Here is a 17,139-nt window from a genome sequence, read left to right on the forward strand (position 1 = left end):
CAGGACACTTAGTGATGAGCCATCGCCTTGAATAACAAAATATCTAAATATTGCCATTTTACATTGTTGCCTCTGATGGTAGGCCCACCCCTGCAGGGAAGGGTTCTGCTCTGTACACAGCCTTGAGTTATGATAGAGTGAGGGCTTGGGAGGAGCCCACTATGGAAGAGATGATGCAGGAATAAAGCAGCCACAACAGAGGCCATGTGTAGTCAGTTCCCAGACTCTTAGAGGCAGATGACTAAGAATTAAACCTATTGAACGGATGCTTGTATAATGAACCAAAAGGATTTTTTTTTTGCATGTATGGTACTAGGAATTGAACTCATGAGTGCTTTACCACAGATCTACATCCCCAGCCCTTTTTATATTTTATTTTGAGAGAGAGTCTAACTAAGTTGCCTAGATTGGCCTTGAACTTGTGATCCTCCAACCTCAGCCTCCCAGGTCACTGGGATTACAAGCATGTGCCATTGCATCTGGCTCAAACGGATTCTAATGTTAACATGAGCACAAAAAGAATTCTAAAGTGGCCATCTCTCCACGTGTGTAGGGGTAGAGAGAGACAATGTCACATTCAATGTCCTGTGAAGGTCAAGTGACCCTCCCCACAACTCTCACCCCAGGCCCTTCAAATATCAGGGCTACCCCAAGCATCCCGCATGCTACCTGAGGCTTCCCTCTTGGCATGGAAGCCCTCTGCAGCCCTGTGTTGGACCTCGAGAACAGACTGACCCCTCCAGCAGGCTTCTTTGCAGGAGTCTCAAGCTGCTTCTCAAGGTTTTTGACCATCGACTGGACCAGCGTTCCTGGAAGGGGGACAAGTGGTTTGTCACTGGAAAGAGCTGGAGAGTGAATGCTTCATCCTTATGGGTCACATCCAGATTACAATGTGATAGAGGAAGTGGGGAGAGGGTCAGGAGGAAGAAGGTAGGGCAACCACAAAGAAAAAAGGCAAGGAGATAGAAGGCCCAGGCCCGCATATGCCCAGTTCCAAGGGGCTTGGAATATGCTGAATGTGTCACAGTGCTGACTTGACATTGCAGCTGATGGTGGCTCAGGAAGACGTCCTCCCCTCTCAGGAAGGGCTGAGGTGGACCCTTGCTCAGTGCCATGCAAGAACTAACATGCAGATGGGCTCTTCTTCAAAACTTTCACACAGAGACAAGAATAAATATTAATTATGAATTAGCACAGGAGGACTGAGGAAGAGAAAGGCTTTCTGTGAACTCCATGTAGGAAACAGGAACTGAACAGAGATGGAGATCATTATCAGGCCCTGATGCCTGAAACCAAGGTGATGTGGAGACTGACCAGAAAGCAGGGACTTAATTCCACACGGCCTTCTAGGACTCAAATGCCTGGGGCCTGAGAAAATGTTTTGAGCTATAATAGTCCCTGGCTCATTGACTCATTTAAGAAATACGTGTTAAGAGCCTATATGTGCTCCTTACCCTCTTACTAATCATGTTGTCCAAATACCTCATTTTACAACAAAGGAACCAAAATCTATGCACCAGGACAAGCAGGTAGCAAGTGACAGAGCCAGAGCTGCCTCAGGAGATTCCTGACTCCTTGCCAGCCTATGGCCCTGACTGGTAGGGCATCGAGACTTCTCCAGGGATCCAGTTCTACTGGATTCTCATGGGCTGACAGGCTTGATTTATGCTGAAGTACTGCAGAGTCCATTAAGGACAGGGACTTGCAGATTGCAAACCTAGGCATATGGGTCAGTCAGCTGTGCATCGCTGTGACCAAAATTCCTGACATGCACAACTTAGAGGAGGAAAAGCTTATTTTGAGCTCATGGTTTTGGAGATTAAGTTCATGGTCAGCCAGCCCTATTGCTTTGGACCCAAGATGACACAGAACATCATGATGAAAGGGTACAGTGAAGAAAAGCTGCTATGCTCATGGTGGCCAGGAAGAGTGGGAAAAGGGAGTGTCACAAGAAAGATGAACACTTACAGGGTACGCCCCCAGTAACCCACCTCCTCCAGCCACACCCATACCTACCTACAGGTACCATTCATTCAGTCTGTTCAAACTACAATGGACGGATTAGGTTACAGCCCTCAAATTCCAATCATTTCACCTCTGCATTAACACAGGAGCTTTGGGAGAACACTTCATATCCAAACCATAACAACACAAACCCAAAAGCTTTTCTTGCTGAGCCTGGAAACATAAAATTCTATACTCTTCAGCTCAGCCACGGAGAGAAAATGCAATTGAAGTTACAGTCCTCTGTTAGCAGTTTTATAAGAAAAACTTGCAAGAATGGAAAGGATACAGGTTCTGAGAAGAATGCTCAACTAATCATTATGGCTTTGAGACAGGAGATGGTAAGTTTAAGAAATACTTAAGCATTCTAATTACCATACTATTTAACTCACATCTGCATGATGCTCTGTTCACCAACAAGCTGAATTCCTATCTGTCTCTTTGCCGTAAAAGGCAAAGATCTTTCCTGTAGGATTGAAGGGCTGCTATGCTCCACAGGCTGATGGAGGAGACTGAGGCAGCCCATTGAAAAGACTTCCTGTTCATTTCTGTGGTCAAAGGCTCCCCCTCTCTGCCTAGGAGCTTGGGTTGGACCCCTCCTGAGGAACCTCCTATTCACATCTGTCTCCTCTCCCCCTTTTGTGCAAAAGCCTGTAGGAGGCCCAGGACAGGGCTGCCTGAGGCCATGGTAAGTCAGGGTCACATCTTTCCCTTGTCAGGACTGTGAGGAGTGAACAAGAGTCTCCTGTGGACAGATCTACACAGAGCTGGGTCGGTGGCGAGTACTCAGTAATAAATATAGAGGGAAACCTTTTCTCTCTGCCTCAAGCTTCTACAGAAGAACTTCTTCATCCACCCAGATGGGTAAGAATGAGAGAGGTGCCCACTCAGTTTATCCCAACACCAACCTGTTCTCTCCTACCCACAGAAGAAGCCAAGAAGAAGGGAGGAACGACAAAATCCACTGGGCGGCGACAATGCCACTCTTTCTGTCTGACCCTCTCCCTGCACCTGTGGCTGGGTTTGGAGATCAGGTGGAACATTCCCCACAGCTGTTTAAGATTCTGCCCCTCGGGTCTGCTTTACCAACTCAACCCTTGGCACAGGCACAGTCGGGATCTGGATTTGGGGAGCTTGGAGGGGACCCCACTTAGGCCTCAAATACTGGCTGTTTCTTCACTCTAGCCCTAACAGGAATGACTTAGATATTATCTAATGCCTTAGATATTCCTGGACCCTATCATCCTTAACAGAATGAGGCTTTGATCTCAATGTATCTGGTGAAAGTGTTTATTCTCTACCTGTAAGAATGTGGAGGAGAAAAGAAGTGGGTTCCTCCAACATCCAACAGTTAAACAACTCAGTGACGACACAAGGTACCAAATAAACCTACCAAATAAACCTCACTCATGTTCTAGCTTTCTCCTGAGATCTCTCTATCCCCCCCCCAAAAAAAAAATCTGAGGGGAAGGAGGACTACACTTTCCAAGTTAAACAAACAAAGAGATGCCAAATCAGAAATCCCAAGAAATTTGTCCTAGAGAAGGGCTACCCGAAGTCCCACTCACCTGAGGAAGCCAGGCCACCTGAGTTCTTGCCAGGGGACTGGGCATTCTCCTCTGAGGTCTCAGTGTCAGACCAGTCCCAGGAGTCCTCCAGCTTGGGCACTGTCCTGGAAGGAGTCTGTGGAGGCTGGAGAGGCACGTGATGCCCAGTGTCCCCCTCCAACTCCTCTTCAGAACTGAATGGGGGCGTGCTACTGCATGAAGGAGAAGAAATGAAGGGTACATGAATCAGAAAGAAAAATTTAAATTCCAAAGTTCACCACCTTGCTAGCTGGTTTAGTCTTCCTAGAGCTAGCCCTCTTCTGCCCCTTGGGCTCTGATGACAGCCAGGAGCTACATAGGAGTGGACCCATCACACCAGCTTCTCCTTCAGAAGGGGCTCAGAAGGAGGCAGCCCTAGTGGCCTGAGGACCCCATCCTCCCGTGTAGCAACCGGGGTTGGAGGAAGAGTTGGGGAAGGGGAGGATAGGCCTGTCTTGCCTGGGAGCAAAGGATCCCCAGCTTGGGTTGGACCCCACCTGAAGCACCTCCTATTGACATCTGTCCCCCACAACCCATTTTCTGCAGAAACCTGTAGGAAGCCCTGGACAGGGATGGCTGAGGCCAGGGACACCAACAGTAAGAGGCCTGAGCTCAGGGCTCACCTCAACCCGGGCCCTGGAGAAGCAGGGATGCTGGAGGGTTTGTGTAGCCTGGGGCGTGGAGTAGGGGTGGACACCTGGGCCAGGCCAAGGCCACGGCTGCTGCGCTTCTGAAGGGTTGGTGTGGGTGGCTCTGCCAGCTTGGATGGCAACACCATGTGCAGGGTCCTGGTCTTTGGCTGGGCCTTTCCGGTATCCAGTGGGCTCTGCTGGATTTTGACTAGAAATACAGAAAAGAATGACTTTTAGAGTATGCCTGTGCTGGGGTCTCAAGCCTGAGAGGATATAGAAAGAGGGTCCAACACACTGGAGATGGGCAAGGCACTCAGTTGCAGTGGGCAGTAATAACCACAGCAAATTTAAGTTACCCTACTCCAGGAGTTCCTCTGAGGGAAGCACAGTTCCACAGTTTCATCAGACTAAGAGAACAGCAGGGTGTCATCACAGGAGACCCACAGGAGTCAGCAGGTCTGAGCACCCTGAGCTATCCTAGAACTGGACCTTGGTCTTAGCAATGTTCCCTCCCTACTTGCTGCTGGAATATAGGCAACCTTGCAGGAAGGTCCTGCTGCCACCAGAGGTCGCCGCAGGACTACATGGGCCATGGAGCCACATGCAACCTCCTCCCACATGCAGCCTGGGGCCACAATACGCCTGGCAATTAGATAGACCCCTCTGTTTTCCAAATTGCATCAGGATTCGCTGTTGTGGGGCAGGTGGCGGGGGAGGACCCAACAATTGTTTATGGAAAATGAACAGGACAGAAAGGGCATCACAGAGAGTCCAAGTGCTCTCCATAAAACTTATATGTTTGAATAGAGTTTCTTACTACAGTAACTCAAGGTCAAAAACATTTGAAATACACTGCTTTCAGAGAATGCATTTACTCAGAAGTGGACCTAGGAAAGAGTGAGATGAAGAGAAGGGAAAAGGTGAAAATAAACTTGCTGAAGGAAAACAACAACTGCTCACAATTATTGTGTACCAGGTCCAAACAAAGCACTTCATACAACATCCATTTGGTGCCCAGAGCATCTTCAGACAGCATTGTTCTGCCTTATAGGGGCTCTGAGAGATTAAGGAACTTGCCCATAGCTCCATGGAAGAAAGTGAAAGATGCAAACCCTGGTGGTCTGTCTGCCCCAAATATTCACTCCTGATGCCAGTTTTGCTGCATCCCACAATCCTGCTCCCAAGCAAGAGAAGAGGCATGGTCGGATCAGAGACAGGAAGAGAGCATTGGCAGAGCATCTGTGGGGCCTGGGAGGAGAGTGTGGGATCAGAGCTGGAAGAAAAGGATTACAAAGTGCCATGAACCAGTGCCCTCCTCTCACACCTCAGTTTTCTGGACCTGGAGCCAGGGAAGGAGAGAGGACAAGAGAAAGCGGGTGGCACCTAGAGGGAAAAAGATACCTTTCCTTTCTCTTGGAAGCTGGTACTCTGAGGATGTTTCCATTCATTTTCCCTTTACTGTCCCACCACCCCTGTGCCTGGCTCCATTGTATCACCTAGTCCTGGCTAGTTTCCCAGGTAAGGGGACAGTCCCGGCACTAAGTCAACCTCAGCAAATACTGTACTAAAATGAAAACGGGGGACGGGAGGGGAGATGAATTAATGAGACGACATTTGTACAAATGAGCAAACCAAAGCATGAAAAGTATGTTAGTAACCAGAACAAATACCAGAGATGTCTATGTACAGCAAGATCTGTCCTTTCCTTAGAGATTTGACAAGACCAGCAGTTTACACTGAATAGGATAGTTTCCCCCAACATCACATAATTTTTATCACATTCTCATACCAACTGTCCTGTTATTTAACATTTTTATATAAAATGACTGCACTTGTAAACATAAAATACCTGTTTTATACTTGTCCAAGTAATAATTTGCATGAGCTTACAGGATTGCTCTATTGGAAATACTCTTTTTTTTTTCTAATTCATGTGAAGAAAAATAAAGCTTAAATTTTAAAAAGATTGGTTTGTGTAGTGCTAAAATCTTCCATCTTGTCCCCAGAAATATGCAGACCACACTTTACAAAATCTCTTTGCCCAGGGAGCTCAGATTGGGTCCGTCCAGACATGAGATCCAGAATTAGCCTCCTTCTGGGCCACATGTGTCCACACCTGAGGAGATATGAAGGAAGCTGAGCATCATCTGCACGAAGAGACCTAGGCCCACAGAAGCTCTCCATAGAGCCTCCAGGTCAGCAGCAGCACAGTGGACCTGGGAATCCTCTAGAAATGCAGCCTATCAAATCAAGGAAGGAAAGTTTCCCTAGTCCACAAGATCTTTGAGGGAAGATACCTGAGTGTTGTTGTCCATATATTTTAATCTTCCACCAAAACACAGAGTCTCGCCTTGTCAACCCATGGGAACAGGGACAATTGGCAAAGCAATAACTTTGACTTGAGCAGGGAACAAAGCTTGAGCCCTGAAGATTTGTCTGAAAGCAGCTCAGCCCAGCCCAGGTTCTGTGCTCTGCTCAAGGCAGAGAATCGCTGCACTATGAGGAAGTTTTGATTTGACTGATACTTGCTCCACCCTGCTACCTTAATGCTTGTCTCCCACATTGGCGTGCCTGGTGTGCAGAGCCAGATACCAACTGGGCTGCTGTCTGCTGGAGCAAAATTGAAACTATGATCAAAGCAAGTCAAGCAAGGCCAGAAGCAGCTGCAAAGGAGGCCTCATGTCTGAGCAGGAGGTCAGACTGGCCACAAGCTCCAGCTCTGCATCTCCTCCAGCTGGAGTGACCCCTGGACAAGTGGCCCCCAACCCAACTCCTAATTATTTTCCCAGAACAAGACTTTTGGACTTATTAGCCCTTGAGGATCAGCTCAGCCCTTCATGGCAACGCCCCATGGGAGGAACTGCACACCCTCTTCATGTGCCAACAAGCCTTGGTGAGAACAGGATCCTCCCAGGTCACAGTCCCAAAGCAAGCCCTGTCCCCAGCATACCTGGAGGCTGACCATCCTGATGAAACATGGAAGCCTCCGTCTGTCTCTCCTTCACTCTGCGGATGGTTTCCTTCACAAGCTTTTCCCTCAGGCTCAGAAATGCAGAAAACTTCCGGGCCCTCTGCTCCCGCTGGGCTCTCAGTAGGGACTCCAGGTGTTTGAAGGTCTGAACTGAGATTCCCTTTGCATCCTAGCAGAGACAGAAATTCACCTTTGCAGACAGAAGCTGCCCTTCTTTTTCCCCTATTCTCATGCCTGTGGCGGCTGACCTGGGGGTCGCTGTGATTGGCGCCTGTATGTTTTAGGTGGCAGATGGGGAGTGAAATGAGGTTCAGAGGAGGGAGAGCAGGGGCTTCACAGGTTGCTCAAAGGGTGGTGATTTAGGGCTTGGGAGCCCCACCAAAATGTGCATAGTAGCAAAACTGCAAAGGGTAGTGTCACAATTCCATGCACATCACAGCATAAGGGGCTTCATTTGGGACAAACTTTTTCACTATCCACTGAATCCTAAGATGATCGGTCCCTTACTTTTTTTTATACCCCCACATACTACCACCATTCAGACATGCTGTCCCCAGATAAAGATGTTTGAATAACTAAACTGCAAAAAATAAAACTACTGGAAGTTTCCAAGGGTTTTGGCATCTACCCAGAGCCCATAAGAGCATCTTTGGAGACTTCTGATTCCAAGACAGGGATTCATCCCAGTTTAGAAATAGTTTAAGTCTGAATATAGGAGCAAAGTTAGATTAAGCAGTAGTTAAAAAAAAAAAAAAAAGGTTCAAATTAGTGAGCATCCTTCCTGAATTAAACCTACGAGTCTATTTTTTTTCTCTAATCTCACTCATTGAAACACAAATGGCATTTTCAATAACACCATGCTCAGCTATCTTAATAACAAGATGTTTTTACTTAATAATAGATTTCATTGGTGCCATTAATGATAATGTAAATGCTCTGGCTAAACACAATGGCATTCAAATACTATCTGGCAGCAAATGCTGCTTTCAGTGCCTGTCCCACCAACAGGCACAAGCTGAGTGGGCATGGTATGTTTGTCACAGGTGATGGACTCACAGATGGACATTTATCCAAAGGGGACCTATCCATAGGCCAAACTGAGCCAATTAAATTCCCTCTGTCAGACAATTTGGAAACCCAGAAGTTGCCCATGAGTGGAGAACACTAAGGGGTCAAGGTGTAGGGGTCACCAATAGCCAAATAAGGCCACTCACAAGATGCCATTGGAAGGCACGTGGATTTCCCTTCACGGATATCAAAGGAGCCCAGGTCAGAACAAATGAATGGATGAGTTTACAAAGAAAAGAACAATTGATCACTTGTCAGTTTGAGAACACTTTGTGACTCAGTTGTAGGTGTAGCCCTTTAAATAGCGGTTCTAGAACCTACCCTCTTTATCCCCATGTCTTCCATCTTCTCTTGCAGGGTGTCCTCCAGGATGGGCCGGAACTGCTTCAGCAAGGAAGGGTTTTGCCTCAGAGCTGCCAGTACCTTCTGCTGCTCTCGTGGGGAGTCTTCTAGCTCTGTAGCCCAAAACAATCACCAAGGTCAGCGTGCCCACCTGAGACCCCCATTTGCAGAGACCCATGCACCTGCCAGGTCCTCATGCTGCCAGTAATCTAGGCCTCCAGCCTGGGAGCCCAGGGCCACCGACTCCTCCTCCAAAGTGATCACCTGCGCCAGAAGCTGGGATGTTTCTGCTCCTAGGTACCACTGTCCCAGACCCTTCAGTATGCTCATTCCCTCTCTTGTCTGGACCTCCCAAATCTGGGCTCTGTCAATCCTGCCACAGATTAACTCGTTTGGGCTTTGCACTTGAACCCCAAAAGTAACTTGTTCCTGAGTTCCGTTCTGGTCCCAAATTCTGGGCTCTTGTTCTGCCAGCTCCATAATCCTCCACCTGCCATCCTCATTCCAATGCCAGGTTCAGTTCTGTTCTGGCTCAGAAGACAAATTAGTGAGCAAGATAGACAGATCCCTGCTTTCTTCAAGTTTGCTGTCTAGATCAGGTTAAAAATACCTATTCCCTGGCTATACTCTGCCCAGAGTCTGATTGTACAAGTCAGGGGAACGGCCCTGAAATCTGTATTTTCACAGGCCCTGATTCTCATGGAGATGAGCCATGGGCTGCACATTTATAAGTACAGATCCACAAGGTAACAAAAAAAGCAATTACAATAAAACATGCTAACTGCTACAAAGGGGCAGTACTTAGAGCTGGAAGGCACGGTGCTTAGAGCTGAACCAACCCCTGAAATTCACTCAACAGACATTTACTACACAAGTAGAACAAAGGTATGAACAGGCCAGAGTGGATGCTGGGGACAGAGAAGAAATCCATCTCCTCTAACAGAGCTCAAGGTCAGGGCTGATGATCTCAATTTCAACAGCATATTGAAACCAACCCAGGTTAATTACTTCAGAATTTCAAAGGGTGGGTTCCCAACCCTGGATGTTTATTTTTAAAACTTCCTGAACTTTCTAACAAACACCATCACCCAGTAACTTGTAAGATATGCAGATTCTTAGCTCCTATCCCAAACCTACTGAATCAAAAATTCTGCATGTAGGGCCCAACAATCTGCACGAAAACAACCCCCACCCCATGATCACCAACCCCCCAACCCAACCCAACCCTCCACGGCTGATTCTCCTCAATGAAGTTTGCACTGGGACAGGCACCTCAACCATGGCTGTGCATCAGAATCACCTGGCAGCTTGAAATGCTTCTGGTGCCCACAGCCCACCCCCTACATGGTGTGCTTCAAGAAGCAGGGGACCAAAAGCAGGGGACCAAAAGCTAACCTGTGGCAGGACTGACTGAGCCCAGATCTGGGACAGTAGTACCCTGGAGCAGAAATACCCCAGCTTCCAGCCCAGGGGGACACTTAGGAGTAGAAGTCAGTAGCCCTGGGCTCCCCGGCTGGAGACCAGGTCCTGGTGATTCTCAATGTGCAGCCGGTTGTAGAGAGCCACTGGTCTCACAATGAACCCCAAACACGAGCAGGAATCAGAATGCCCTGGAGCACATGAAAACACAGACTGCTAGGCCCTGCCCTTAAGATCTCTGTAGTTTATCTAGGATGGGGCCTGAGAATTTGCAAATTTGCATTTCTAACAAGTTCCCAAGTCAGGCTTCTGCCTACTACTCTGGAGCAGAGCTTCCTCTCGCACTGTTTTTCCCAAGTGCATAGACTACTATCTAAAAAAAAAAAAATATATATATATATATATATATATATATATAATTTTTTAATAAAATAAGGCCAGGCACAGTGGCAAATGCCTGTATTCCCAGCGACTCAGGAGGCTGAGGCAGGAGCATAAGGAGTTCAAAGCCAGCCTCAGCAACAGCAAGGCACTAAGCAATTCAGTGAGACCCTATCTCTAAATAAAACACAAAATAGGGCTGAAGATGTGGCTCAGTGGTTGAGTGCCCCTGAGTTCAACCCTTGGTACAAGAAAAGAAAAGAAAAAAAAAAAAAAAAGCTGTGATGAACTCTGGTGACAGAAGTCTAACCCTTCCTGGAGGTACATCTATTGGGTAACTTTGGAATTGTCCTATCACAGTCTCACTGAGTGCCCAGGCCTTGGTCAGTAGGTTGCCCTGAAAGAGTACATTCTTATTTCCCCAGGGAGCTTCCTCTCTCTGCTGTGCTTTAGAAACTCCTTTTGGTCAGGAAGCATGTCTATTTTTTTTCATCTCTCTTATGTATCCCCTCACAACATCTGGTTGAGAGCTCTGAAAATCAGAATCAGTCAGTAAATGAGGTGTGTGAAAATAGCAGGTACTCAGACCTTTAAACAGGGAGCAAAGCAGACTCCTGCACATAGTCAGGCCCTGTGGGAACCATCCGCAGCATACTCACAATGCAGAGTGAAACAGAAAAGGCCATTTTTAAGTCGATAGAGCAAGTTCTCAGAGCAAGTCACCAACTTTGTCTGAGCCTGGGTTTCCCCATCAGTGAACCAGAAGATTGCATGTGAATGCATGCATGTGACATACCTGGCACACACAGGTGCTAAAGACATTATTTCACATTCTTAATTCCCTCCACCCCTAGCTTCAGTGTCCAGAGACCAGCTAAGTAGAAACAAACTAAACAACCAAGACAGCAGCAAAGCTGTTTTCTGCACTGAACACCCAGAAAAGAAGAAGTGCCACCTTCCTCAGGAGAGTCCTCCTCTGTGTCCACAGCCTTTGGCACCTCTTGGGTCCCTGAAAAAAATAGATATAGTTAGTGGCTCCAGTACCCTGTACCCCATCCCAACTTTAGACAAAAGGGAAGCACCCCAGGTGACTACTGGTCAGAAGGAGCAAGCCCTCCAGTCAATTCATCTTTATTAGAGAGAGGCAGGATGGAGCAGTGGTCACAACCAAGGACAATGGAGGCAGAATGATTGGAGTTCACATGCCGGCTCTATCCCTCACTAGCACGAGATAGAAAGTCCTTGAACCTCCATAAGCCAAAGTTTCCTCATCTAGAAAATAAAGATAATGCCAACCCTACAGTAAATTGTGGAGATAATATGATATAGTGTAATTCAGGCAAGGTGAGTTTAAAAACCTACTCATGAACCCTAGTCCACCAATCACTGCCCCCAAGATCCTCGCCCCTCCCCTTTGCCTCCATACTCTTACAGAGAAGAGAAAGCCTGCCAGCGGGTGGAAAGCCTTCAGTTCAATGTTGTCTGCCCCAGGAGCTCCCTGGGAAAGCCTAACATGACATGTCCCATGGGCTGCTGTCACCAATCCTCTGCCTATAAATTGATGGGGGTTGTGGGAAGAAGAACCAAAGACTGGTAAAAACAATTCCCTGAAGACTTACTCTCCACCTTCCTGAGGGACAAGGTCTGGATCTGTAAGAGGTAGAACAGAGCAGGTTAGAGTCTGGTAAGAACGTGTGGGGATCCTGCTCTGAGCAGTAGACCTGTCTAGCATGGTGAAGAAGGGACCGCCACTGTTGTCATGCCACCCACTGAAACTGGAAGACACTCAGATGCACTGCCCCAGCCTCCTGGCACACCTCTTACAGTCCACATGTGAAAGGGGACGGAGCTCAGCTGGGACAGGGACAACCCAGATGACAGCCCACTCCATTTCCCCAAGGTGAAGAGGTAAGAATGACCCCTTTTCAGAGAAGGGACACTTTTTCAGTCTGGAGGGAAGGAGCTGCTTTGTGCCCCTTATGCCAAAAAAATGAACCTAAAGACTGCAGAGGAATCCAAAGCAATCCTTGCAGAAAAAAAGGCCTAGGGGCAGCAGGGCCTGGTGGGAGGAGGAGAGACCTACCATCTCCTCCTGGGAGGCAATGAGCCTGGCTTGTTCCTGTACTTGGGCCCGGAGGGAATTGATCTGGCGCTGAGACTGGGCGGCTGCCTTCCTCTGGTCCTGAGACAGGGAGGCCTGGAGCCTCTCATTCTCCTCCTGCAGCTGGTGGACACAAGGATGGCTGGTAGGTCAAATGTCTGCAGAGACTTCAGAGTGTCTGGTGCCCCCAGGGTCTGTTTCTGGAGACAAATACTGGTAAAGGGTTCACTTGAACCAGGGTAGAGGATTTCTAGTGCTGGGCAGGTGGCTTTCTAATAACATGTGTGGGGTGTTCCTAAGGAGTAAGAATGGAACATAGGTCCCTAAGACCAGGAGAGAAAGGGCCCTCCTACAGATGTGATTATCCATTGAGGGTAAATTGAGACCATTAAAAAAAAAAAAATCATTCAATGCCATGATTTAGGTGAAGAAAATGTGTTAATATGTTATTTTTAAAGTAATAGCAGAAGCAAAGTGAATCTATTTATTAATATTTGCATAAAGAAACTCTAGAAGAATATATAAGAAAGCAATAGAAGTCATCACCTGTGAGATGGGCACAGGTAAGAATGACTTCTCTGTGTACCTTAGTATATTTCTTCTGCTTTTGGAACCAATTTGAGTATATTTTCTATTTTAAAGTGTTTCAAATAAAATAAAACCCATCACATGGCCACCACACACCTCTATGATAAAGTGGGGAGCAGCATCAACCATGGGCCGGGCTCTGACCTGAGCCTTGTCACCTCCTGAGCTTTCTACGGCAGAACCTGGGGCCCTGGTTAACCAGTGTCCTCCTCAACTGACCTCCTCCTCATGGATGTGTATACAGAAGCAGTTCTCATTACCCTGAGGCCTGTACTGGGCTCAGAAACTGAACTCTACATTTGGATCCCCAGTGTCATATCACTAAGGTCCGTTGTCACCTGGTTTTCTGGGCTTGGGGGCTTTTAAGGAAAACCCCAAACATGGACCAGGTGACTGATCTGAGGTTTATAAGACAAGAAGGCCTCAGCACGGAATGAAGGACTTTGTTGGGCTCACAAGACAAGGCCTGGAATCCCCAGCCCCTGGCCAGGAAAACTTCTGACCCATCAGCTGACCAATTCTTTATATTGATAGCAACCAGCATCTGGGAATAATATCAGCAAGAAAATATCTGCTAGCCAGTTACAGGTGGGATTGGGTGGAAGAGGTGGAATGGAAAGGATGTGGAATCATGAGAGGAGGTCACGGGAACCATGTCCCCAGACCACCCAGGGACACTACCTCTCTCCTCTCAGCCATACGCTCTTCCTGCAGTTTCTTCATTTTTCTCTTCCACTCTGTATTCTGAAAAAGATTAAAAGCTTATTAAATGGGCCCCTCTAGATATGAAATATATATCAGAAAACTACAGAAATTAAAAAGTACTGGCTCATGATTAGGCAGACAGACTAATAGAATAGAATAGAAAGCCCGGACAAAGAAGGGGGGAAAAATGGAAACTTAGTTGGTGAGGGACGGGGGAGATGGATTATTGACTAATGATGTTCAAATAAGTACTATCTGTCTAGAAAAAATATGAACGTGGATCCATATTTAATATTTTAAACCGAAATAAATTCTAGATGGGTCAAAGAATTAAATGTAAAAATTAAAGCCATAAAAGTACTGAAAGAAAAACCCAGAAATCATTTCTTTTTAAATCCCAAGAGTAGGAAAGGCCATAAAGAAAAGATTGATAATTTGATCATTTTAATGACATAAAACATTCTTCATTTTTATATGGCTAAGCCATAATAAATGGAGTTGAAGACCAAAGAGAAAAACAGTGGAAAATAGCCACAACTAGAACAATAAAGAGCTGGGCTAATTTCCACACACTACCCAAAAATGGGCAAGAAAAACATCAATAATAGAAAAATTGGCAAAGAAATTCGTAGAAAAAGAATGGCTGCTTTATGATGGGAAACTTGTGAAGTATCTATGGGTGGAAATACCGCAATGCTGAGAGTTAAATTGGAAGCTCTGCCTCAACCACCTTGGAGAGCAGAATCAGAAGCACCTGTGATTTAATGACTGTCCACTGTCCTTCCCTACCATGGAATGATCAGTGACACAGACCACCTGTAACTGGACTGGAGTAGGATTCACCCACCAGCCAGAGCCACCTCCTACAGCTGGGTCAGAGCAGACGGTGCATAAATTTACTCAGCTTCATTCAGTGACATCACCTCACCTTGCTACCGTGAAATCATCCATAGTGGGAGTATTTACACCACAGCAAATGGCAAATGCTACAAATCAAAACTGTATTTTAGCTCCAGAGAGCTAGTTTAGTTTCTCATTTACCATCACACCAGTGGGTCCATCCTAAATATCTTCAAATCCAGGAAACCATCACACTTTCTGAATCGTTTTCAACTGGGTTAGGATAAAAATTGTGACAAAGGTGTCACCCCATATATGTTTGTATATATTTTGGAAATATGTCAGTCAAGTCAGACCTTGAACACCTAGCACCAGTCTTGCCTGAGAACCTTGCTCTACCCTCTCATGAGTTGGCAAAAGATCTGAAAATACAGACCTTTGATGTCTTGCAATTCCCCTAAATCCATATGGCAAAAAAAATAAGAGGCTTTGTTGGAGATAACAAGGTTCTGGGCTTGCTCTAGAACCTTGGACTGCACAGAGCATGATCACCTGAATCTCCATCTTCTCTCTCAGGGCCTGGAGTTCCTGCGCCTGCCTGAGTCGCTCCTCTGACTCCTCATCCCGCAGCGATCCGAGGTGGGATTCTGTTGCACTGTGAGACCGCAGCGCCTGCAGTTTCTGAAAAGGCCGGGGCATCATTTCATTCAGAAGAAGGTCTAGTCATCACATTGACTTTTACACTTTATGCCGATACAGTGTCAGAAGGACACAACTTACCCCAACCACGAACCCCCAACTAGTCCTTACTAAATACCCACGTGCCTGCAAATGTTCACATGAATCAGCATTGCTTTTTGCAAGGGTTATCCTGAGGGTTCAGCCCTTGCACAGGGGAAGCAAGCTCCCAGGGAAGGACAGAACCCAAGAGAATCCTTCCAATTCCACTAAAATTCTGCCATACTCAAAACCCTGAGCTCATCTGACCACTGCCCATTTCTTCCTCAGTTTGGAATATGCTGTGGAGAACCAAACTCTTAGAGTCCAGGGGAAGGACTCAGGCATCCCAGGCCACCCCCTGAGGCCTCCTTCCCCTCTTCCACAAAACAAAAAGGTCCTGACTGTCACCTGAAGGGCTGGTTTTGCACACCAGAGCCCAGTCCACTGATTCCAGAACTAGCAGAGTATGAGAAAGAAAAGGCACAGAAAATTAGATCAAAGAGGAAATACCAAGGGCTGGGGTTTAGCTCAGTGGCAGAGCACTTGCTTAGCACATATGGGACTCTGGTTCAATCCCTGGCACCAAATAAATAACAACAAAGACCTGGGGTTGTGGCTCAGCGGTAAAGCGCTTTCCTAGCATGTGTGGGGCCCTGGGTTCTCCTCAGCACCACATAAAAATAAATAAACTAAATAAAGGCATTGTGTCCAACTACAACTAAAAAAATAAAATAACAACAAAGAGACAGAAATGTCCTTCCACCTACCTGTGGTTATTGTGGTTATATACACTACTACTGCACTAACAAAAGCAACACATACCCATTCATATACTATATAAAAATAAATAAAAGTAATGTAAACTAAGAAATGAATTTTTGAGAATAAACAGGTTTTCAACAAAAGAACTTTGAAATGCTTTTTATGTTGGGCACCTCTTCTAGCGTAGAGTTCTGGTTGGCAACGGTTTTAAATTCATCCCAAAATAATTGCTTTAGCTTGTCTATTTCCCCATAAAGCTTGGTCCGCTCTTTTTCTTTCCATTCATCAAAGTGCTTCTTAGCTTCTATTTCTCTCTGACGAGTGAACTCTGCTTCCTACCAAAAATAAAAAGGAAAGAAAGAACAAAGAGAAAAAAAGGAAGGAAAGAAGGAAGAAAAAAGCAAGAACAATGTAAATCATTAATTCCACAATATAGCAAATATTGCTGAGAATTTGCAAAGGCCTTCATTCATGCTTGTCACCATGGAGACAAAGGGTATTTGTCCCATTGTTGTTTGGATCTAGAACTGGCCATTCTAAATCAGCCAAACCTCAATTGTGAAGTCCCTTGAGAACAGGACTCGTCTTCTCTTTCTTTATACTCCTGGCAATGCCTGGCATAGTTGGTGCTCAATAAATTCATGCAGAGAAAATGAATGATGAATGAACAAATGAATAAATGAAGGAATGAGCAGCAAGTTTGTCTTTTCATTCAGCAAATGTTTACTAAACATTTCTTCCAGGCTGGGTTCTGGAACTTTCGGAATCAAATCCAGTCTTTGTTCTCAGAAAACCAACTAAGAGGATAGAGTAAGGAGTTAAAATTCAAGATCAATGGCTTCAGGGGGTGCTGACTAATGCAAGAATTCTGCAACTCTCCACTCTACTTTTGGCCACACAGGTCTGGCAAAATAATTTGATTCTCCCTTCCAAACTACCTAAAATCACTTGCCACATCCAAGAAGGTGCCATTCTAGCTCTGACTCCCAGCTCTGATGACAGCTGGAATTTCAGCTCTGT

At 46.2% G+C, this 17,139-nt stretch overlaps 1 protein-coding gene across 1 annotated transcript in view; it reads right to left on the reverse strand.

The window, feature by feature from the left end:
* Positions 1–17,139, reverse strand: part of Dzip1l (DAZ interacting zinc finger protein 1 like) — a 33,067-nt gene that overhangs the window by 2,028 nt on the left and 13,900 nt on the right. The window contains exons 5-15 of the mRNA XM_026385034.2: positions 16,293–16,454; positions 15,190–15,318; positions 13,774–13,836; positions 12,487–12,627; positions 12,023–12,053; positions 11,359–11,412; positions 8,583–8,716; positions 7,173–7,362; positions 4,214–4,430; positions 3,573–3,763; positions 670–809 (exon numbers count right to left, since the gene is read on the reverse strand). Of these exons, the coding sequence (XP_026240819.2) occupies positions 670–809; positions 3,573–3,763; positions 4,214–4,430; positions 7,173–7,362; positions 8,583–8,716; positions 11,359–11,412; positions 12,023–12,053; positions 12,487–12,627; positions 13,774–13,836; positions 15,190–15,318; positions 16,293–16,454 (1,452 nt within the window). The remainder of the gene's footprint in view (positions 1–669; positions 810–3,572; positions 3,764–4,213; positions 4,431–7,172; positions 7,363–8,582; positions 8,717–11,358; positions 11,413–12,022; positions 12,054–12,486; positions 12,628–13,773; positions 13,837–15,189; positions 15,319–16,292; positions 16,455–17,139) is intronic.

The sequence above is a fragment of the Urocitellus parryii genome, chromosome 2 (assembly GCF_045843805.1).
Source record: "Urocitellus parryii isolate mUroPar1 chromosome 2, mUroPar1.hap1, whole genome shotgun sequence".
Classification (NCBI taxonomy): Eukaryota; Metazoa; Chordata; class Mammalia; order Rodentia; family Sciuridae; genus Urocitellus; species Urocitellus parryii.